Source organism: Elephantulus edwardii, unplaced genomic scaffold, assembly GCF_000299155.1.
Source record: "Elephantulus edwardii isolate Elephantulus edwardi_28Jun2011 unplaced genomic scaffold, EleEdw1.0 scaffold00127, whole genome shotgun sequence".
NCBI lineage: Eukaryota > Metazoa > Chordata > Mammalia > Macroscelidea > Macroscelididae > Elephantulus > Elephantulus edwardii.
Genome location: NW_006399877.1, coordinates 7309934 through 7334294, shown reverse-complemented (window position 1 = coordinate 7334294; position 24361 = coordinate 7309934). Strand labels below are relative to the sequence as shown.

The 24361-nt window shown below is 47.9% G+C and overlaps 1 protein-coding gene across 1 annotated transcript in view; it reads right to left on the bottom strand.

Moving 5' to 3' along the window:
• NGEF (neuronal guanine nucleotide exchange factor) overlaps positions 1–24361 on the bottom strand; it is a 96852-nt gene that overhangs the window by 25729 nt on the left and 46762 nt on the right. Inside the window, exons 3-4 of the mRNA XM_006893463.1 lie at positions 23908–24047; positions 14405–14712 (exon numbers count right to left, since the gene is read on the bottom strand). Of these exons, the coding sequence (XP_006893525.1) occupies positions 14405–14712; positions 23908–24047 (448 nt within the window). The remainder of the gene's footprint in view (positions 1–14404; positions 14713–23907; positions 24048–24361) is intronic.

Sequence of the window (24361 nt, the reverse complement as noted above, 5' to 3'; positions counted from 1 at the left end):
CTAAACCTGGCAGGACAGGAGGTAGTCAAGGTTCAGATGAGCGAGTTTCCACCCAAACTGAAGGCAGACCCAGCCCACTGCCGTCCAGTGTTCTGACTCATCATGACCGTGTGGGACAGGACTGTCCTACTGGCTTCTGACAGTGGCCATCTTTACAAGCCAACTGTCTCATCTTCCTCCCGCAAAGGGACCTGTCGATTTAAAACACTGACTCTTCAGTTAGCAGTTCAATGATGAACCCACTGCACCGGCAGAAATTCCTGACCTGAAGTCAAGGAGCAAACCCCCTGGCTTTCCCCTTGGAAATTCATTGAGAAGGTTTCTTTTCAAAGAGACGCAATGAGGTTGAGGTGGGTTAAGTATGACGATTTCTTTTTCTCTAAGAGGGATATCATGTTCCTGACCTTATTAAGGCGTTCTGGTGGCTTAGTGGTAAGGAATTGTGCTGCCAACACAAAGTTATACGGTTTGAATCCACCAGCAGCTCTGAAGGAGAAAAATGTACAATCTCCTTCTGCGATTTACTGCCTCAAAAAACCTACTGGAGGGTCCGCTATGGGTCAGTTCCACCTTGATGGTATTAACCATCACATTAAGGGAGCCCTGGTGGTAAAATGTGGTGTGTTAACCAGAAGATCAGTGGTTCAAATCCACTCGAAGAAAGATGAGCAGGCTCTTCCTAGAACGTCTTACTACCAATGCAGAGACGCTGTGAGTTGGAAAGAGCTCAGTGGCAGTAGGTCTGGTTTGGGCTTTTTGTTTATCATGTTTAAGGAGTTCCTGAGAGGGACAGTAAATGAGCTGAGCTGCTAACTGAAAAGCTTTGTGTTTGAAGTCACCCAAGAAGCACCTCGGAAGAAAGGCCTGGTGATCTACTTCCCAAAAAAGCAGCAGTGAAAACCTCATGGAGCACAGCTCTCCTCTGACACATGCAGACACAGCGCTCAGTGAGTTTGCTCAATAAAATAAGAGTCACAATTTAATTTTTTGGTAGACCATATAAGAAAAACACAACGTACGAAGCAGCTTCTTCTAAAGTGGACAGTTTTCAGAGAAAGAAAGAAAAGTAAATTGAACTACATCCTCGCTTAAAAACTGGTTAAAAACAAACCAAACTAAACCAACAGACGCCTGGACTTTCAGAGGCTGAGGAGGGATTCAGACCATGAATGTATCACACATAAGCAGACCCTGGCGGGCCCTGAAACTGGGCCACCCGGTTGCCTCCCAGAACTTTCCAGCAGGTGAGCCAGGGTCCTGTCGCAACCTGCTGGGCTCTGCCACGACCACAGATGCCAGCCAGGGTGGGCCACTCCCCACAAGCGTGTTTGTGTCCCTGTTTCCCTGGAGACGAGGATCGTCCCAGCTCTTCACACACAGCTCACCAAGGGCAGGCATCACGCACTCGTCTGTGTGCACTGTCCGCTGACCAAGGCCATGAGGGGTTAATGTGCTGCTGCTGACCAGAAGGCTGGAGGCTAGACTGCACCCTAAGGTGCCTGGGTGGTAAGGGCCAGGCAAACGTGCAGAAAATCAGCCCGACAGCCCCGTGGAGCCCAGTTCTGCTCCAGCATACACACAGGTCCCCGTGAACGGGAGCTGGCCGATGGTAGGCGGTATGCGTATGTGGAACAGGTAGGGTCCTGGCATACGGCGAGAACACACCTACGCCAACCACAGAGTGACCACTCCAGGGACTGTGCGGGGCTCTTCACATCCAGCTTCTTTCCTCTCACGACGTTTGCTCAGATGTTCGTCTCACAGTTTATTGGCCAGTGGTACTGTCCCCACCCCTCCACCTCAATCCACCTTCTCCTTGTTTTTTCTATTCTCCTCTCAGGACAGTCCTGTATGTCACCATCTTCCACTAGTTCTATACTCCCCTCTGCCCCAATTTGAATACCTAAACCCTCATATTTCCTTCCTAAATTCGTAATTTGAACCTAAATCTAATTATTTTCCTCTAACTGCTATGTTCTTGAACAATAATTCAAAACCAGTCCCAAAAGAAAGTGAAGGAACACAGTTTCAGAAAGAGACAAGAAACAAAACTGAGAAAATCCTATACATCTAAAACAAGACTTTCTGATTTCAGACACTGCGACAGACCAGGAAGAGGACAGTCTACTGTCTGGAAGAACTGGTCAGTGAAAACCTTCTGAAAAGCAGTGGCGCGTTCTCTCGTATGTTGCATGGGGGTGGGGGGGAGCCTCCTCTTCCAATTAACAAAAGGAAAAACTCACTGTCATCGAGTGGGAACCAACTCCCAGCTGGCCGTCCACTGGGGTTCCAGGGCTGCAAATCTCAGGGAAGGAGACTGACAAGCCTTTTCCCGAGAGACTGGCAGCCTCACACTGCCAGAGGAGCTCAGCCTTTGGGTCAGCAGGGCAACTGTCTATGGACGAGGCCACCAGAGCTCCCCTCTCAAAGCAGAGGTGACATTACCGGTGTGGAGGGAATAAAGCCGTCTGGGTCTCCATCAGTGGACGCGGCATGACTACCAGTGGGAAGAAACTGCCAAAAACGTCTACTAATAATCAGAACATGCGGTGAATGTAAGAAGGATGAACCTAGAAAACCCAGAAAGTGTCAGAAGTGAAATGGAACACGCAAAGATCACTCGGCTAAGCTGAAGCGGAATGCTCTTGGTCATTTTGAATTCCATAATCACAAGGCCGCACCAAGAACGACAAACTGAAGAGGAAGAACGACAGTCCTCATCAAAAGAACACCTTCCACCAACTAGAAAAGTTTGGCTTGTGTGAGCAGGAGTATTGACATTAAGCTTCGGTACTAAGTACCCAAGAAATGTTCACATCCTACCATGTTCCAGGTTTGTGCTCTAAGCGCCTCACGGCTGTGACTGTAGAACTCTGTCCACAAATGAACTCTCGCAATTAACTATTATTACTAATATTTACAGCTCACTGCAGTGAAAAAAAGAGAGCATCTCAAGACCCATGCTGCTGCTGCTTTTTTTTTTGTGTGTGTGTGTACCATCGAATTCAATCTGACGGGCACAGGAGGAGACCACCCCTCCCTCTCCAGCAGAGCATCTGGGGGATTCGAACCATCAAGACCCATTCTTAAGATCAACGTTTCCAGTTATAGAAAATCTCATACGTGAACAAGGAAGACCAGTTAATTCAACTATTATTCGAATTTAGAGATGAACCAGTAATGCAAATCTTCATTGAAGATTTTTTATTTTTCTTTTTAAGGTGTGCACTTTTATTCAACTGGTCTCAAGTCTGTGTATAGGTAAGGCCCTGGCTGCCTCCACCTCTCAGCCACCCCAGGGAGACCAAAAGCCTTCATATTTCTAGAGTTGGGGGAAAGGGCAAGGGTCCCCCCAAAAGTAGGGCCTTCAATAGCTGATTATTGAAAACAAAAACCCCACAGTGGAGGGTAAGACAGCCTGGGGGGCGGCGTCGCCCGTGAAGCTGGCCTTGCACTTGCCGGAGCCATTGTCGACCACGAGAGCAGTGATGTCATCACCCGTGGTGAGCTGGGAGTGGCGGGGGTGAACCAGTGGTGACTGTGTGGAGGGGCCTGTGCTTCAGGGCAGACAAGGCGTCGGCTGTCGAAACTGAAGGTTTTAAAAATGAACTTCTGTGGTCTAAAATCAACCAAATATGCACTCAAAATGCATTGCAAATTATTAGTAATTAGAATGTGAAAGCTGGAAACAAGGATCAATCAATATAGCATTGAACAAGGATCAATCAATATAGCATTGATAATACAAATTATACCAGAGACTGGATAAGAGAATTCTACAACAATTCATTCATTGGAAATAGATATTTCAACACCATAAAATGGTGGTGACTATATACATAGATATTAACAAATGGAATACACAAGATTCAAACTGATTACCTCTGTGGAAAGAGACAAAGAAGAAATTAATCAGTAAGAACAAGTGGTCCATTGTGGCACAGACCATCGATAACTCAAATGCAGGTTCACGGTGAAGATGAAGAAAATGAAAACAAGTCCATGAGAGCCATAAAACAACCCTGAGCTTATCACACATGAACTTAAAATGCATCTCAAGAGGAACTTTGAGGCACTGAAAAGCAGGCACGACACGGGATGACAGCAAGGACGTCATACCTGAAGGCAGCAAAAGGTTACAAAAAAGACAGGAAACTAAAGACCAAATTAGATGTCAGAATATATTCTTAAACTTCCACTTGAACAGAAAGAAGATAACGTGAAAGGAAGAAATTATGAAATAAGAGAGCAGAGTAGAAGATTTCAAAGGATGACTGGAGGAAAGAAGGCAAAATATAAAGACATGTACCAAGACTTGGCCTTAGAAAGCAAGCAAGAAAGTATACTCTTGGCATTTCTCAAGTGGAAAGAAAAACTGATTCAAGCCTTGAGGTGCAATACTGAAGGAATCCAAGGACACAACCTTATATGATGCAAGAAGCACAGAAAGATGGTTGAAGGAATACAGGGTCACTGTACCAAAAAGAATTGGTCAACAGTGAACCATTTCACGAAGCAGGACATGATCAAAAGCCAATGGTATCCAAGGAAGAAGTCCAGAGTGCATGGAAGATTTTAGCAAAAAAATTTATAAGACTCCACAGACTGATGGAATACCAACTGAAGTGTTTCAACATACAGAGTGCTAGAAATGCCTACTTACCTATGCCAAAAATTTGGAAGACAGTGGTCTGGCCAACCACCTGAAAGACATCCATATTTATGCCTACTCCAAAAGAAAGATGATCCAACAGAATGCGGAAATTATTGAACAATGTCATTAACATCATACACAAGAATAATTTTGCTGAAGATAACTTAAAAAAGAGTTGCAGTAGAGGATATGGAATGCAGTATATTATTGTTGATGTTAGATGATCCTGCAAAGGCTTTGACTGTGTGGATCATAACAAACTGTGGCTGACCTTGAGAAGAATGGGAATCCCAGAACACTTGATCACACTAATGTAAAACCTACACTTGGACGAGGAGGCAGTCGTCAGGACAGAGCAAGGAAACACTGCATGGTTCAAAATTGGGAAGGGCGTACACCAGGGATGTGTCCTGTCTCCATACCTTTTCAACCTGTATGTAGAACAGATTATCCAGGAGGCTGGGCTCTATGAGAAGTGTGGCATCAGGATTGGTGGAAGATCTATTAACAATCTGCGTTATGCAGATAACACAACCCTGCTTGCTGAAACTGAGGAGGACCTGAAGTGCTTGCTGCAGAAGGTCAGGACTGCAGCCTTCAATATGGATTAAGGCTCAATGTCAAGTAGACAAAGATTCTCACCACTGGACCAATTGGCAGCATCAGGATGGATGGTGAAGAGATTGAGATTGTTCACAGCGTTAGTTTGCCTGGCTCCACAGTCAACACTCTCGGTACCAGCAGCCAGGAAATTAAAAGACGTATTGTGATGGGAAAGTCTGCTGTTAGAGAACAATGGTGTCACTCTGGAAACTAAGGTGCACCTAATACAAGCCATGGACTGCTAAGAAAACGGACAAAATGAACAGGTTCATCCTGGAGAAGGTTAAATCAGGCTGCTCCTCGGAGGCAAGGATTCTGAAGCTTCGTTTGACATACTCTGGACATGCTGCAAGGAGGGATCAGTCCTTGGAGAAGGATGTCATGCTTGGGAGGGTGGAGGGACAGCACAGGAGAGGAAGACCCTCCTGAGGTGGACTGATTCAGTGACTGGGGTAATGGGGGAAGGTGTGTCAGAGACAATAGATTAGCAAGGGATAGAGCAGGGTTTAGGGCTGTTGTACATAGAGTCACTGTGAGTTGCAGGCGACTCGATGGCACATAACAACAACAACAACAAGAAAAGATGATCTTAGTGGCAAGGAAAAAGAATATCAGGAAGATGTATACCTGTGTCTTGTTGACTGTGTGAAGGTATTTGACTATAGATTATAATAAATTATAGAATATTGGAAAGACATTCTGAAACACTTAATTGTACTCACATGGAACATGTTTGCAGACCAAGAGGCAATTGTTTGAACAGAACAAGGGCATACTGTGTGTTTTACAATCAAGAAAGATTTAAAATCCTTTCACTGTACTAATTAAATCTGTTTTCTGAGTAAATACTTTGAGAAGCTGGACTATATGAGGAAGAATACAGAACCAGGATGGAGGAAGACTCACTAATGACTGTGGCAGGGAAGAGGAACCCAATCTTGCTTGCTGAAAGCAAAGAGGACGTGGAGCGCTTACTGGTGAAGATCAAAGACCACAGCCTGCAGTATGGATGACATTTCAACATAAAGGGAACACAAATCCTCACGACCAGACTATTAACCGGATAAACAGAAAAGACCAGCAGAGAAAAGATTGAAATTGTCAAAGATTTCTCTTTTCTTGGATCCATAATCAAAACCTGTGGAAGCAGCAGGCAAACAACAGCAGTAAAGAATGAATTAAAAAAAAAAATCAAGTGGGCACAGCTGCTGTACAGGAGCTCTTAAAAAACCCAAGAATCAAAAATATACTTTGAGGATTGGTCAAAGCCAAGGTATCTTCAATTGTCTTATATCCACGAAGAAGCTGAGTAATGAATAAGGAAGAGTGAAGAATTGATGCATCTGAGTTATGGTGTTGTCCAAGAAGACAGAATAAAACACACACTGCCTGAAGAACAGATAAAACCTAGAACAAGTACAACTAGAACCCACCTCAGAAGCAAGAATGGGAGACTTTGTCCCATGTACTTTGGGTACATTACCAGAACTAGTCCTTGCGGAAGGACACCACTCTTGGTAGAGAGTCTCGCCAATGAGACGGGCTGACCTGTGTTTTCAACAACAGGCTCTAACACGGCAACAGTGAGGACAGTGCCTGACCCAGCAGCCATCTGTTCTGTTGTACAGAGCATGGCTATGGGCCAGAATTGACTGGACAGCCGCCATCACCAATTCAGCGACACTCATCAAGTTCAGCATATTGTCACCACTACCCATCCCCACTTTTGGCACTAGCAGCCAGGAAATTAAAAGACGTATGGTGATTGGAAAGTCTGCTGTTAGGGTCATCTTCAAAGTACTGAAGAGCAATGGTGTCTCTCTGGAGACTAAGGTGCGTCTGATACAGGCCATGGTCTTTGCTATCACTTGTTATGCATCAGAGAGTTGGACAACGACTAGGGAGTATAGGAGAATTGATGCCTTCGAGCTGTGGTGCTGGAGAAGAGTATTGTATGTACCATGGACTGCCAAGAAAACAAACAGATTCATCCAGGAGAGGGTTAAACCAGGATACTCCTTGGAGGCAAGGATTCTGAAGCTTCGTCTGACATACTTTGGACATGTTGTAAGGAGGGACTGGTCCTTGGAGAGGGACATCATGCTTGGGAGGGTGGAGGGATAGTGCAGGAGGGGAAGACCCTCTATGAGGTGGATTGATTCAGTGACTGGGATAATCGGGATGGGAGTGTCAGAGGAAGTGCGATTGGCACAGGATAGAGCAGGGTTTAGGGCTATTGTACATTGGGTCGCTATGAGTTGCAAATGACTCAACAGCACATAACAACAACAACCACCACCACCCATCCCCATCATTCCATCATTTAGAGACACAGTTTGCTATGACTTAGAACCAACTCAACAGTACTTAACAACACTCCCCTCCACCTCACACCCCTCCTCCTCCTGTGGTAATCACTAATGAACTTTGGTCTCTAAAAGCCTGTTCTAGATATTGAATACAAAACCTACAAAATCCTGCTTCAACATTATTGCTGTCCAGTCAGGACTGACTCATGGCTGATCTTCAGCGCATTTCGCGAGGCTGTAAATTGCGAGGGAGGAGACTGGAGATTGCCCACGTTCCTCTGAAGGAGCCACTGGTGGATTTGAACTGCCAGAGACGCCACCATGTAACAGTGTAACTCCCCACCAAATGCCACCAGAGCTCCCGAGAGTTCATAAAAGTGGGAGCACGTGTCTCCTTTTTGTAACTTACTCATTCCACTCAGCACAAAGTCCGATTTTCAAAGTTCATCCTTGTGGTAGAAAAGATCTATTTTGTCCTTCAGTTTTCGGTTCTTTAAGGACAGCAAGCCCCGGACCTACCAAAAGATCATCCTTGGTGTTTTTCCTTGTGTGAGTGAATGAATGAATGAATGAATACCAGCTCACTCTGACCTGCTGTTCATGTCGCTAAAGAGAAAGAGACATCAGACAACAGATGCAGCTGAGACAAGTTACCTGTCTCGCTTTGTCAACATACTGTGAAAAAGTTTCGATGCAGAAGTCACTGATTTGGAACCACAACAGGGAAGGGAGAAGTACTGTATCCATCACCAAATACCAGCTACACAGAAGCTTAGAGTAAGCTTTTCACCACAAGCATGCAGAGGCAGAGTCAAGGTAAAGCACGGTGTGGAAAGATCAGGTGAAAGCCCGAGGGCAAGGGAGTCCCACCCAGGGCACGGATGGGAGTTCTCTGAGAAGTGGGGTGTGTGTGTCACCTTTTATTTTACAAGAGATCAAAGGAGAGAGGAGTGAGCAAAGAGGGGCAGGGGAGGCTCAGCATCACTCAGAAGACAAGCCAGGAGAGGAGCGTGTCCTCTGAATCCAGGTCCCTGGAAACTTCTTGAAAGGGGAAGGTGAAGACACAGGATGCTCCAGGCAGCTGTGAGCAGAGGGTGAAAGACCACAAGGACCTTCCTCCAGAGCTAACAGAGAAACAAAGCCTTCCCCTAGAGCTCGTCCCGCAGGCTCTGACATCTAGCCTCTTAGAGTTAGAGAATACATTTCTGCTGGTTAAAGCCCTCCACGTGTGGCATTTCAATCACAGCAGCTTAGATAACTCGCCAAAGCGGGGAGAGAGCGGTTGCACAACGTGAAGAATATTATCCCTGTCACTAAATTGTTGAACAGGTGCTTCTTTGGTTGTGTTTATGCTCAACAACAAAAAAGAAAATGAATTGTTAAGAATGACATCAATAACAAAAGAAGATTTCACAGGCCTGCGTGTGTGTGTTTCAGTGAATGCCACTGTATTAGTGAGGCCTTTATGACTGATTTTTAAATAGCTTTGTTTGATCCATTAGAAACTGCAAAAAACCCTAAAGCCTTTATTTCCTACACCCACTCCACTATAAAGGTAATGTTTCATCTTATTTTTTAAAAAAATGAACAAAACAACTTTGGTATCAGTTTCCTAGGTAACAAAGCACTACAAACTGGGTTGTTGTTGTTATATGCCACAGAGTTGCTTGCGACTCACAGCAACCCTATGGACAAAAGTCCTGAAACCTGCTCTATCCTGTGCCAATCACACTGTCTTTGACACACCTATCTCATTACCCCAGTCACTGAATCAATCCACCTCATAGAGGGCCTTTCTCTCCTGTGCTGTCCCTCCACCCTCCCAAGCATGACATCCCTCTTCAAGGACTGATCCCTCCTTGCAACATGCCCAAAGTATGTCGACGAAGCCTTAGAATCCTTGCCTCCACGGAGCAGCCTGGTTTCATCCTCTCTAGGATGAACCTGTTTGTTCTCCCAGCAGTCCATAATATAGTCAACACTCTTCTCCAGACCACAGCTCAAAGGTATCAATTCTTCTATCATCCCTAGTCATTGTCCAGCTCTCTGATGCATAGCAAGCAAGCAACTGCAAAGACAAACTTAGTGGTTTATTAAAAAAATATACACACACCAACAAAACCTCATAAAAACCACAAACTTCAAACGAGAAAGACTCCCAGCTAGTTGTTGTCAGGTTGGTTCAACTCATGGTGACCCCATGTGTGACAGAGGTGGACCACTCCATTGCATCTCCCTGGCCACAGTCTTCAGGGAAGTAGACCACCTAGTCCTGATGCGTGGGTTCCAACTGCCAACCATGGGCAACTACTGGTGTTTTTGTTGAGTCAATTCCAACTTGTAGAGATCTCACACATTATAGAGTTTGTGTGTAGAAATGTATTCATATGAATTATTGTTCTGTACCTTTGAGTTGGAACCAACCCTCCAGTGGGGTTTCAAAGGCAGTAAATGGCACAGGAGAGAATCTGTCCATCTTTCTCCTGTGGAGCAGCTGGTGGATTCAAACTGCATCCCTTTGGTCTGGCAGCCCAATTCCTTACCACTAAGCCACCAGAGCTCCATTCTTACAATTCAAGAGTCTGGAAGCCCACACTCAAGGTGCCAGGTGTGGGGAAGACCCTCTGTTGGTTCTGGAGGAAGGTCATGTCCCCTTCAGCATCTGGAGACCCAACATTCTTTGGACATCTACTTGGGTCCTGGCCTTCCCTGGGTCAAGGAGCTCCCCGACTTGGGGACAGGACACACTCCACTCCTGGTGACTCTTCCTCGATTGTACTGTGGTTTCCTTCCTTGGCTGGCTTTCCTCCCTTTTCCAGCTTTTTTTGAGATAAAAGGTGTTACAGGCTGCTCTGCAGGGAAACTTCCCTTTCATTGGATCAGGGCTGTGATGGGATTTAGGGATGCTGCATTCCATCCTTATTCTTCTTACAACTACTTGGTCTGCTGGGTCATGGGGAATCATCCCCCAGAACCCATGTTATGTCACTCCATGTATGTATTCAATTCATGACACAGTCTAGAGACAGAAGTCTCAGTTCAGAAGGTAGTGAGGCCCCGTTCTCTGTGAACAGGGGAAGATCCTGCCTCTGACAGCTCCAAGAGAGACTCGGATTGCAGGTATAGCATTATCCCAAGGAATAGGCAGGAACGCCTGGTGGTGCACATGGTAACCAGATTGGCTGCTCACAGAATGGTCCACGCAGAGGCACTCAGCAGAAAGGCCTGGCAAACTACTCCCCCAAACACTCGGTCAAAGAAAACCCTGTGAAACACAGTTCTGCTCTGACACACACAGGGGACCAGGAGCTGAGACAGAATCCATAGCAACTGTTTTATTTTTAAATTATATACTGTGTGTTTGTGTTTCCCCTTTGGAAACACACATATTTTTAAAAGTGTTAATATCTGGAACATACAAAAGGAGGATGCCAAATTAAGAAGTATAAACAACCTAGTACAGAAACATGTACAAGGTAGGAACTGGAAACTCACAGACTAATGGAAGGAGTTATAAACAAGGCAAGATGCTGTCAAGGTCAGGTTCAAACAAGACCCTATCCTTCATCCACGAGACCCACTGTCTCGTGGGTCGATTCCAACTCACAGTCACCCTCCACCAGGTTTCTGAGGCTGTCCATCTTCCTCCTGAGCAGCTGCTGATGGGTTTGAACCACTGACCTTCTCGTTAGCAGACACGCTACACATTATACTACCAGAGCTCCACTTTCAACCAAGCAGGTAGAACAAAAGTGAACTGGTATAACAGCTAAGGAGGCACATGGAAGTAGTCCTCTCTGCTGGTGGTCGGGAGCAGGATGAAACGGCACTGCCTCTTAAATGGAAATTTGGCAATACACGTTACCACCAAAAACCCACTTCACTTATGATCAGGAATCCTGGTAGTACCCTGCTTAAGCCTTTGGCTGCTAGTCAAAACATCAGTGGTTCAAATCCAGCAGCTGCTCCAGGAGAATGATGTGGTGGCCTCAGGTACTCTACAGGGCAGCTCTCCTCTGTTCTAGAAGGTTGCATGAGGTAGAAAGGACTTGTCTGCAAAGGGTTTGCGTTTTTAGCTTTTTACTTGTGACCAGAAGCTCCAAGAGAAGGTATCTACCTCACAACTGTTCTCTCATGTGAACACAAACATGCTCTCCCAAGACAACCTCCACATACAGCTTCCAGAATTCCAGAACGATGCTCTCTGCTGCCCTGCGAGTCTGTGTAAGGGCCAATGGGCACCAGGGGAACTCTCCATGGGAACGCACTTCTCAGTACAATCAACCACATGGGAGCTGTTGTGAAGTGCTGGGGAGTCGCATACGCCTTCTAGTGACCCTCAGATGAACAGACCTGAACCCTGCCCTATCCTGCACCATCCTCGACGCACTTGAGTCCACTGTCACCGTCATTATATCAATCTATCTCACTGGAGGTCTTGCTCTCTTTCACTGACCTTCCACATTCCCAAGTCTTTCCCTTTCCAAGAAACAGCATCTCCAAACAACTTGTCCAAAATATATGAGATGAAGCTTCACCATCTTTGTCTCCAATGAACATTCCAATTGCACTCCCTCCAAGACATATCTGCTTGTTCTCTTGGCCGTCAGTGGGATACTCTTCTCCACAGCTCCAACACATCCATTATTTTCCCTATTGTCCTTATTGATTATCCAGTTCTCAGAGGCGTAGCAGGTGATGTGCAGTATTCACCCCCAAACAAAGCTCAGAGGCAGATGGAAGATGACGGGATATGAGAACCCAGGGAGGAAGAACAAACTGTACAACTTATGTCACGAGATAGGAGCCGTAGCTTGTGGAAGGGAGAACTAATTCACACTGTAAACTTTTGCCCACAAGTCACGATAAAGAAATTAGAAGAGGGGTAGGACATTTGGCGTCATAACTGTAATTAGGAGCAAGCAGACGTGTGAACTTGAAGGAGCACGCAAGGGCCTGGGAGAAGGGTTGTGAGGGGGGTGAGAGTGAGGCAGAGGGTGAGAGACTGGTATCTGCTTGGTTTTTATACTGACTGGGTCAATGATATTGACTGAGTGCTTAAAAAAGCTCTTCTTTCCCTCTGCACTTGGGTTTAAAATGTCACATTAACACATACTTCCCTTCAGTGTCTTCTCTTCTGACGACAGATCATACTGCTCTCTCTTTTTGTGGGGCACGAAACTTCCCTATATGCTTGAATAACCACTGTTGAACTAAAGGGACATTTCCATTGCTATTTAACTCTTTCCTAGTATGCTTTAAATTGATTACCGTTCCTTGTCAGAAAGTAACAAATTGTCAAACAACTACACGAGTTGGCGTCAGTATAGCTGCTGGTCAGTCAGCATCTCCCTGGGTCATCAGATGAGGGGTGAGAGCCAGGAGAAGCTCCAGGTGTCAGCATCATTTCTGAAGGAGTGAGGCGTGCCTGCATTTTCTGTCAGTGACCCTGCTTCATCCCAAGCTCAAAAGAACCAAATTCACAGCTGTCAACTCATAATGACCTTCCATCGGGTTTCCAAGATGTAAACGGTTTCATTTTCTGCCTTAGAGTGGCTCGTAATTACAAGCTAGCAATCTTTTGGTTAGCAACACGTAAGACACTACACCACCAGGAACTTTCATCCAAGGCTCAAGTGAGGGACAAACACGTGAGTGCGAGAAGTACGGCAGACTTCTATACGTCACAGACGATGGAAGCGCACATACAGTTAGAGAGCTCTGTACCACCCAGGTGTTTAGCGTTTATGCATGCTTAAAGACCCAACATAAAGGCCCACGAAGGGTTTAAAAATGCAATCCAAAGAAACAACAACGTGCCCAGCACTCGATGTTGGGGATGAGCTCCTGTTGCTGGTAATTGGGTACTTTGTCAGTGACTCAAATTTGCCTGCTACTCCTTGGGAGAAAGAGAAGAAATTTCCTCCTGCAAGAAAATCACACCCTCGGGAAGCTGACAATGGATTGTCATGGGTCAGGACTGACTGGACAGCAGTGGGTGTTCTGTTTAATGTAAGGAGCCCCTGGTGGTGCCGTGGTTAAGCACTCAGCTGATAACTGATAAGTTGGTGGTCCAATTCACCAGCCAATCAGGAGAACGATTTAAATGGCTTTCAGAAATATTACAGGCTTGGAAACCCAACCAGACAGATCTGTAGGGACCCTCCAGGTCTGGCAGAGTTGCTGTGACTTGGAGTCAATTCTACATTCACAGGTTTGAGTCTGAAGGGTTATCAAGGAGCTCTGGTAGTCAATGGTTACATATTTGACTTCATTTTTTCCTTTTATGCCCCTAGTAGGGAAAAGAAGTTTATTTAAGCGAAGAGGTCCACATTAAAGTTCTAAGTGGTTCCCAGTCCTGGCTTGCAAAGACACTGGAAAAAAGACACTTAAAGGCAGGAAAGACAAAGATGCTTTCAGAGAGAAGAGAACAGATCCCTCCTCATGGGATGAGGGGAAAAGACCTACATATCTGATTTCTAACATAAAGATCAACAGTTTGAACCCACCAACTGCTCGACGGGCAGAAGATGTACAGGTCTGTTTCTGTAAAGATTAAAACCTTGGGAACTCTATGCAACAGTTGTACTCTGTCCTGTACAGTGGCTATGAGTGGAATTGTTGGACAGCAGTGGCTTTGAGGTTTATATGGGATACCATGCAGTGGGTTTCAGGGTTACACAGAATACTGTGAATTTTCCAGCATATCCTGGGTGGACAAGGCAGCCCTGTGCTAGAGGACCTGGTGAACGCCCAGGGACTCAGTGACCTCACCCTGCAGAGGACACCTCCCTCCTACTTGCTAAGGCAGCGCCGCCCCGCCCCACGCAGACCTCACCTCCTGCAGCTTGATCTCCTCTGGCTGTAAGATCTCCAGCACCCCGCTGCTCCGGATCTCGGGGAGGTCCTGCCAGAGGTTGAACCTCGAGTGGGGGTTACTGAGCAGGCAGATCTGGGGCAGTGCCTTTCTCTCAGGTGGGCTTGGCAGCTCCTCCTCCTCCTCCTCCTCCTCTTCATCCTCCTCTTCCTCAGGGGCCTCTTCGCTGGCTGGAGACCCTTCACCTGCCTGAATCTCCGCATCCTGTTGCCTCCTGGTTTCGATTTCTTGAAGAGTTGATTTATCTCGGTATTCTTGATACAGGAGCCCTGAAATCACAGAGTTGTAATAATGAGAAGAAACAGAACTTACAAAGGGCAGATGCTCTGCCCAGGACTAGAGGCTGGACCTGCTCCTGTCCCCCAGCTGCCACTGTCATCACTTCTGGGGTAAAAGAAGCACGTGTAAGACAAGAAGATTTGTATAATTAAGAATAAAGGAATCCCAACACACATTCAAAATCCAATCGCACAGTATACACTCTACACACACACACACACACACACACACTCACTTCCTTGGCAAGCAGTGAGAACAGAGAACTTGATGAGTTAATAACTAATGTGTAGAAGCTGATGGCCATGTCCCAGTTATGTCTCAATCTCTCAACAGGATCCTTTCCACAGCCTTCAAGGCTTTAAGAGACTTTAGTAGACTTGAGGTTTAACTCAGTTTGCAGAATGGGAGTAGAGTCACGTGTCACTTAACCACCTCAACACATTCTGCGGAACAGGATGCTATGGGATCTGAACGTTGTGCAAACACTGTATTCTAAGGGAAGTCGCTGGATTATGAATAAGTGTCATTCCTCAATCTGTCTTTCTGTGGAATTTGTACTTGACTTAGAACAATTAGATACAGATCATATCTAACAGGGTTAGCCAAATGTGTGTTTAGTTCCCAGGATACAGTGTATCTGTCTATGCATACAAAAACCTTGTGGAAACATTTCCAGACAGCCAGTTCAATGCCGTCAGGTTGGAACCGACTCAGAGCTGAGGCTCCAGCAGATTTTCAGAGGCTGCAAGCGGCCTGGGAGGAGACTGCCCATCCTTCTCCTGTGGAGTAGCTGGTGCGGCTGAACATCCATCACAGAGCGGCTCCTTTCACACTGCTGACTTCTCTACTGGAGCCCCTGAGAACAACTTTAACATACTACTACAGTAACAATAGTAAAAAGGTTTTGAAGAACACTGCTTTTGTACTTGCTCAAAGTAGCATTTATTATTACAAACCATTGTATATGCCTCAAATTTTTAATCTGAGGCTTTCTGGAGGACTGGCACCAAGAACAGACACAATCTGATGTTGCCCGAATGGATACTATGTGGCTCACGAGTGCAGCTGTAAAACCTTATTTTGAAGAAAAAGTCAGTATTTCATACTCAGTTCATCAAGCTTATGATTCAAAAGGAAAAAACTCCATGTTTTATTTTTGCCATTTCAGGCTTACTTCCCTGACCAGTTTTGCTTGGAAGAAACACACCCCAAGCCTCACAGGCCCTCAGGGGACAGATAAGCCCACAAGAGCCCAGCACCTCCAGGAAAAATTCATGTGGATGCTATCTCCCCACATAGGGGACGTTGGTGTTACCATGGAGAATTTGGGGCCACTTCATACAGGAACAAGGGGCTCCAAGCCTGGGACAGGCCACAGTGGGGCTAGGGGGGTTTAAGAGGCTTCTGGAGCCAAGTAGGAAGGAAAGGATACTGAAATGGTCCCAGAAGGAGACTCCGGGGCACCCCAAGTGAGCCTCTTAGGTTTACAATTAGGAGATCCATGGTCTGGGCAGCAGGGTGAGGTGGGGGTAGGCGCCCATTCCAGAAAAAGGCTAGACAGGAGAGCGATGGTACCCCCAATTCAGGGGTGAGTTCTGAGGCAGAAGACGGGCCCAGGGGTACATGGGAGCTGAGCTGTGGGCAGAGGGAGACCACTGCCTTCTGCGTGAGAGCCCTGCGTTCAATCCCAGTCAAAGTGCCTCGTGCTCACCAATCATCCTTTGCCAGTGGAAGCGTGCCTGCTGCTCTGATGCTAAATGGTGTCAGCAGAACTTCCAGACTAAGACAGACTAGGAAGAAAGGCCTGGAGATTCACTTCCGACAACCAGCCAGTGGAAAGGTCAGATACACACCCGACTGCGGGGACAACTTGGGTCCAGGAAAGCGCTTCATTCTGCGGTGCACGGTGACATCATGAGTCAGCGGCCACTTACAACAGGTCGGCCTCCTTTCCCGAATGGTGACCGGTGACTGGTCTGTGACAAGGTCTGGTGGTACGGCCACTTACAACAGGTCGGCCTCCTTTCCCGAATGGTGACCGGTATGTGACAAGGTCTGGTGGTACCATGCACAAGAGGAGAGATAGACTGGAGATGGATGGGACGGAGAGACAGGCTCAGATCTGAATGTGCTGAGGTTGAGGTGCTGGGGACACTGTAAGGGAGCCTCTAGCAGGCTGTGGGACTCGCTGATCAGAAGCCCAAGGAGGGGGGCAGATCCCTGATTCATTCACTTGTCAAAGGCAGACACAGATTCCCCGAGTGTATCTGACCATTTAGCCAAACACACTCCTTATCAAGCACAAGCTCTACAACACAGTCACAGCATCAGCGGTTTCCCCTTCTGTATCTCATTGGGAAACACACCTGAAAAGCAGAAGGAAAAGGCTTGGGCATGGTGTGTGTGGCTGGATAAACTACACTCGTCAGCAGGAACCTTATAGATCGTCCAGGTACATGACATGACTCGGCTTCCTGTGCGTAACTCTGAATTAGAAAGCTCTTACTCTCAGGGAACCAGCAAGAGGACTGGAGAAAAGAGTCATCCAGCCACATGCGACACACAGATAGCACAACCTGGGTTGCAGAAAGTGAGGAAGGCTTGAAGCATGACTCACCAAAGCTCAAACGATTCTAGCCTTCGGTATAAAGTACACGGCAACATCAAGGGAACAAAAGTCCTCACAACTGGACGAACGAACAACCCTGGGATAAATGCAAAGGAGACTGACGCCGTCAAGGATTTCCGTTTCCTTGGACCCACAAGCAACACCCGTGGAGGTGACAGCCAAGAAATCAAAGCACATATTAATAGGAGTGAGTGAGTGTGTCAAGGGCCTCTGTAAAGTGCGAAAGAGCAAGGGTGTCATGTTTTCAATTGCTTCATAGGACGTGAAAGTGGGACAATGAACACGGAAGACTGAAGGAGAATTAACACCTTTGAATTGTGGTATTTGTAAGAATAGTGATTGTACCATGGACTGTCAAAAACACAAGAAATTTGAAAAAAACCCCAAACAAACAAAAACCCAAGAAATTTGTTTGGAAGAAGAGCACCTAGAGTGCTTCTTAGAAGCAAGGCTGGTGGTGAGATTTTTGTCTTACATATTTTGGGCATGTTATCGAGGGGGGCCAATCCCTGGAGAAAGACATCAGGCTCGGAAGAGGGTCGGTGAAAGGGAGGAAGCCCCTCGAGGAGCTGGATGGACGCTGCAATGGGCGTAAGCTGGGCTGGTGTGGACGCCAGAGCATCAGGTAGGATTCTGTTCTGTTGTTCACAGGGTCACAATGAGCTGGAGCTACCAGGACCCAACATCAGCAGCGTTTACCACAACCCAGTAGGGTCCAAAGGGGTTAATTAGACCTAGGCACCAAAAAGGACCAGAGTCTCTGCATCCCGGATGGAGACCTCTGCAGACAGATATAACTGTTACCACGCGGCAGCTTCGATCTCCGGTCCCGCTCCCTGTGCTGTAAGTACTGTTGCTGGCAGCATGCTCCCTATCCCCCCATGCTTGCCATCCTCCTGCGTGTCTGCAGCTGCATTTACGGAGAGCTGAAGAAAGCAGGCGCTCAGGAACTGACTTGGTCTTGCTTCCCATGCTTGGCAGGGTGCCTCCCACCGAGTAGGCTTTTAGATATTTGTTGCTGAACACCTTTTAGAAATGCAATTTCCAAGGTACGGAAAAGTGTCTGATTTGGCCTATCAGAAATATGCCTTACGTATGCTGCGGCCTACAAATCTTAGGTGAGTCCTAATTCGAACCCTTCATCATGATGTACACACTGCAAAGAGGACAAAAACACCAGCACTGTGGGCAGCCGAATGGCAAAGAATTTTTCTGAAACCACATCATGGCAGACACTGTTGGCTGCTTGCCTCCCATCTCCTCGAACTCCTTCCCAGATGGTGAGAGAGAGGTTTTGTTTGACCCATCCTGTGCTCAGAGAAGCAGGTGAACACTGAAGGTTCCAAACCTTCCACAGGTCGCTTCACCCTGCAGATGGGTTGAGACATGAACATGAGACATACCTGGCCACTGAAATACAAGTAAACATCCTCTAAGGGTCACTCAACGAGAGTCTCTTCTCAATGAACACAATGAAGAAGGCCACTGCAGCTTGCACACATGGATGCTTAGGGATGTGATGCCTGGAGCTGTGGCAGCTAGTTTGTGACATGAGGCTCAAATGCCAAGAATGGTGGAGGGAGAATAGTTAAGTCTTTTGTCTGGGTGAACCAACTCTGTAACTCCCTCTGTCTTGACTTGTTAATGGAAATAGGATGCTTCTGTTCTTTGGAGTCAATTTTTGTTGACTTTTGTAACTTTGCAGCTAAAGACTCCCAGTAAAAGTAATTTTAGAATTTTTTTAATACTTCATATTCTTTCTGAGGTTTTTAAAATATGAATGTAAACATTAGTTCTCCTGTAGTTATTATGATCACAAAGAGTTATCTGACTCAATTTTCGACCGTTCTTCATAGTCATTAAATTTTTATTTGCCAAAAAAATCCCCCCAAACCAACTTTTTATTTGCTTGAGAATTCAAATTGAAATAAAAACAGGGCAGGTGTACCCGAGGAGCTGTATGTTATCTGAGTAAGTTTCTGAACTTGATGTACTGTTATTTCATATTTTATTCATTCACACATCTAACTGTATAAGGAAATCACATGGAGAAGGAAACAATGTGAAGGTTGCACCCTGTACTACACCCTCTGGAGCTGGAAGAGCAAATCCTCTCTCCCACTAAAACCACCAGGGCCAGGAGGCTGCCTGGTCCTGCAGAGGAGGAAGAGTCCCCCAGCCCTCTCACCAAACCCTTTGGAGTCCTTTCATACCTCACCTGCCAAAGAGAATACTTGGGATCTTGCAAGTAGTAACTTCCTAACAGACAGGGCTTGTATTGATTGTTAAGTGAGAGCCTCCTCTGGGCCAAACACAGGCAGACAACACCACAGGGACAAAGCCTCAGAGTCACCCAGAGTGGGACCGCATGGCTCCATGCTTCCCATATCCCCAGGGACCTTGTCCCACATGAGACCACACAGAGTCTTACAACAAACTCAACTCAACCCATTGCCAGTGAGTCTGAACCGACTCAAAGCTGACTTTCCACTGGCTGTCTGAAGTGTAAATCTCACAGGAAACTGCTCCTTTTACCCCCAAAGAGTCTCTGGTGGATTCAAGGAATGTGGTCTTGGACCAGTAATACAACTCCCTGACTATGTCCCCAGTTTCCTGCAGAATCCTTAAAAATGCCTGTTACAAACTTTAACCACAGGTGATAGGCATCACTATAAATGGTACAAGAAATGTATGTACTAAACGTAGTGTTTCTTAGAGTAACATGAACAAGTCTGTGCAAAATCTACGTGGAATTCATTATTAACGCACTCACTGCCAGGTGAGGTGCAGCTAACTCAAAGTGACGCTCCATCAGCTTTTGCAGGCTGTAAATCTCACCCCTCAGTCTGGCTGGTAGATACGAACTGGCAGAGGCTCTGCCGTTGGATGAGGAGTGTAACTCCGCACGGACGACACCACCACAGTGTTGTTGTTGATACTGTTATGTGCCATGGAGTCACCCATGATTCACAGCGACCCTATGAACAATAGCTCTGAACCTTGTCCCATCCTGAGCCAGTCTTACTGTCTCCCACACACCTAACCCCTGAAGGACTGGTCCCTCTTGGCAACATGTTCTAAGCATGTCAGACGGAATTTCAAAATCCTTGCCTTCAAGGAGCAACCTGGTTTCATCCTCTCCAGAACGGAACTGTTTGTTCTCTTGCAAGCCACGGTACGTAAACTACTGTTCTCCAGCATCACAACTCAAAGGCCTCAATTCTTCTTTGGTCATCCCTTAATCATTGTCCAGATCTTAGATGCATAGTAAGTAACTGCAAAGACCACAGCCTGGATCTGACATTCTCCAGACAGACATTGTTGCTCTTAAGAAGTCTGAGAGGTCTTGGACAGCAGACTTTGCCAGTGCAATCCGTGTTTTCATTTCCTGACTGCTGATGCAAAGATCCGAGCAATCTCTTCTCCATCTACCATGATGCTGCCAATTGGCCTGGGGGGGAGGATCTTTGTTTTCTCGATGCTGAGCTTCAGTCCATATTGAAGACTGCAGTCCTTGGCCTTTAGCAGCAAGGGCTTCAGGTCCTCCTCAGCTTTGGCACGCAAGGTTGTGTCATCTGCACACATAGGCTGTTAAGTCTTCCTCCAGCCCCGATGTTGTACTCGTCCTCGTGGGGCCCAGCCTCCCGGATGGGGAAAGCCTTCTGAAGAGTATTCTCCTTCTTTTCCTTTCATCACTCCTTCACTCTCAAAAGAATTTGCCAATATGTTCACAAATGCTAACCATCACACTACTGTAGCTAAAACACCAGGAAATTTGACAAAAATCAGTGATTAGAAAAATACCAGCAATAACAACAACAAGGAGTGCTTATGTCTCAAGCCAACCAAACCATGGGATTTGAAGCCTCATTAATTAGGCAATAATGAGCTCTGAGCTGAGTGCCCGCGAAGGCTTGGAAGTAAGAAAATCAGTACAGAGTTAGCCTTGTAGGTGTACTGACACACGTGAGCTGGGCTTCACAAAAAATGTCTGTTATTATAAAGAACAACTCAACTCTGGGGGCATTTTTACCAAAAGAGGATAATTTTCTGTTCCAATACAAAGACAGCCATTTTGGTGTCACTCTTTCTGACAGGGGCACCCAATGTGGTGCCTGTTCCCCGTTAGTGACACCACTGACAAAACCCCAGACCAGTCAGGGCCACGCAGCCCTCGGCCATTAACCAAAAGGTCAGTGGTTTGAACCATCAGCTGCTCTGCAGGAGAACGAGGTAGTCGCTTTCAGGGAAGATTTACAGCTTTAGCAACCCTACGGGAATGCTCTGCCCTGCCGGACAGGGTGGGAAACAACCTGAAATCAACAATCTAATCTGTATTGTTATTGTGGCCAAGAGGGACCAGCAGTCCCTGGGGCGAGACATCATGCTTGGAAAGGTGAAGGGACAATAATAACAGAAGAGGAAGACCTAAGATAAGATGGGATTGACAGTGACTGTGTGATAGGGGCAGGAGTGTCGGACACACCTCAGGACAGGGCAGGGCTCAGATACTGGGCACAGGGTTACAACACCACCAGTCTCCTCAGGAATCCTAGGTGGTATCTCCTGTTATCTGCAGGGCAGCAGTGTGAATCTACCCGGGAGGTGCCTTGGAAAAAATTCAGTCATCTAGTCCCAAAAAATCCGCCATCGGAAACGCTGTCCAGCTCTAGCCTGACCCGCACGGAAGAGACTCCCAGGAGTCACATGGTCACACAACCATGACCCCTGTGTGCACAGTTCAACCAAGCGGTCCACAAATGCCGAGCACTCGCTCCCCTGTCCCTTAGCCACGCCGCGGGGCTCCTTCCTAGATCTGGCAAGGAAGTGGCTTTGCGCTGAGCCACAAGCAGCTCCAACACCCCAGCAATCTGCTCCGTGTGCCCCTCGCCCTCTCTTACACACCAGGTCGTGAGGGAGGACACTTTGAGAAATCAGGTGCTATCACTCAGCCTCAAGCCAGCCTGTCTTGAGAAAGTCACCATTCATTACACCAGAGACGCTGGCAGGGGGTCCCCAACAGTGTGACATATGAGGAGTGCCCAGACCAGCTGGTGTCTCGAGACACATGTCCCTCATACAGAGCTAGCGGAATGTGGGCACCAGGTGAGGGGGCACCAGCCTCTTGTGTGGCCACCTGAAATTTCCTTCTAAGTCAGGACTCCCATCTAAGTGCAGCGAGGGTCTGTTTGAAGAGAGTGGCTGTTCAGAGTCTGGAGTCCACCCGGGGGGCAGCTGTCCTTTCCACCATGGACAGTGGGAAGGGCTTTCAAGGGGATGATTTCCTATCAGTGGGCCTGGGTTTCAGACCAGCCCCTCACAGTGTCAGCAGTCCATGCAGCCTGACCCTGTCCAAGGCAGAAGCAAGTATCCTGAGGCAGCCCCTGGGGCAGCACACGGTATGCCCTCACCCCCTCAGCTTCACAACAGGTCCATCTAGCTCCAGCCGCTTAGGGAAGAGTGGGCAGGTCCCCAATACCAGCCGGGTCTCCAGTGGCAACAGAAGCTGTACTTCCAGCCTGCAGGTCTTCATGCCCATGCCGGCCTTCCGGACCAGAGGACAAGGGGGTCGTTTGGCTTTTGCTTTGTTTTGTCCAGGGGAGGGATGTCCACATGTAGACTGTCCCTTAAGGAGAGCCTGCTGTTCCCACATGCAAGGATAAAGAGATCTCTCAGGTAGCAGGCACGATTTTCAGGAAGACAGAGCCCACACCTCCCATTCCTTTGGGCCTCTGGTGACGAAAGAGGACTGGTTTGATGTCATGAGCAGTCTGTTGTTTTTTCTGAATGTAAGTGCTGGCTTTTTTGGGGTGGCCGTTGAACTCACTTTCTGTTTAGACTATGGCTTTTTGGGTGCTGCGTCCACCCACTGTAGAGGTTAGGGAGAGGGGGCTAACTGGAACACATGCCCTGGACTCAAGTCTAAAGGGGGGTGGGGGGAGGAATTCTTCTACCCTTCCTGGAACAGAGTGGGAGTGCAAACCGCTGACTGCTGTGTCTCGCTTCAGCCACCTTTATGGAAGGACAAGGGACACCAGGCGTCCCTCCCATGCCTCTGGTGTTGGGGCTGTGGCTCTCTGTCCCTCCCTGTCTCTCTTGGCTGGACGCCACCACTTCCTCACCCCAGAATCGCACAGAGGCACCATCTCCACCTCCACAACCACAGGGAGGGGACCCCCCAGGGGACCCCCCCACCCACACACCGTGAAGGACCCAGCGCGGGAGAAGTGGCCAGGAGACCAGGTGCCCTTCACCCCACACACCCCTACCCCGTACAGGATCCAGCGCGGGAGAAATGGCCAGGAGACCAGGTGCCAACCCCTCTCCCCCAGGTGGGGCAGCAGACCCCTTCCGGCAGACAGTGGTGTGGATACCTGCTCGCTAAAGCACCTTTCACAAGTGGCAGCTTTGCTTGGCGCTGGAACTGTTTAACGGAAGACACCAAAACTGTCCCTCCCAGTGGCAGGGACTTTGGCGCCAGGCAGGGCGTCCCGGGAGCTGAGTCCACCCGGTCCCCTGCTGGGGAGCCCAGCGCCACCCTCCCCCTGACACCCACCTATTTGCTCGATGAGGTTCCTCCAGGAGTCGGCAGGGATGGGGTGGATTCTCTGTAGGGCCTCGGTGAGCGTGGTGGGGCTGTCGGCCAGCAACGGGCACTCCTCGGGCGTGGTCCCATTGCCCGGGGTGGACGACTCGCTGTGGAGGGAGGGCGGGAGCCCGGTTATTCCAAAGCCACCCGGGCGGCGCCTGGCAGCCTCGGGCCTCGGTCACCCACCCGGGCGCGCCGGTGATTCATGTCGCGGCGGCCCGCCCGGTGAGTCTAGGCGCCCGCGGAAAGTTGGCGCGTCCGGACCCCGACGGGCCGCGCCCTGGGCCACCCCGAGTCCCCACCGCCCGTCTGGGGGCTGCGAGCCCAGCCTCGGTCCCTGTCCCCGGGCCAAGCGGCCAGAGCAGGGGCGACCAGGCACGGGGGCGGGGGCGCAGGGCGCACGGGGGGCAGGGGCGCTGTC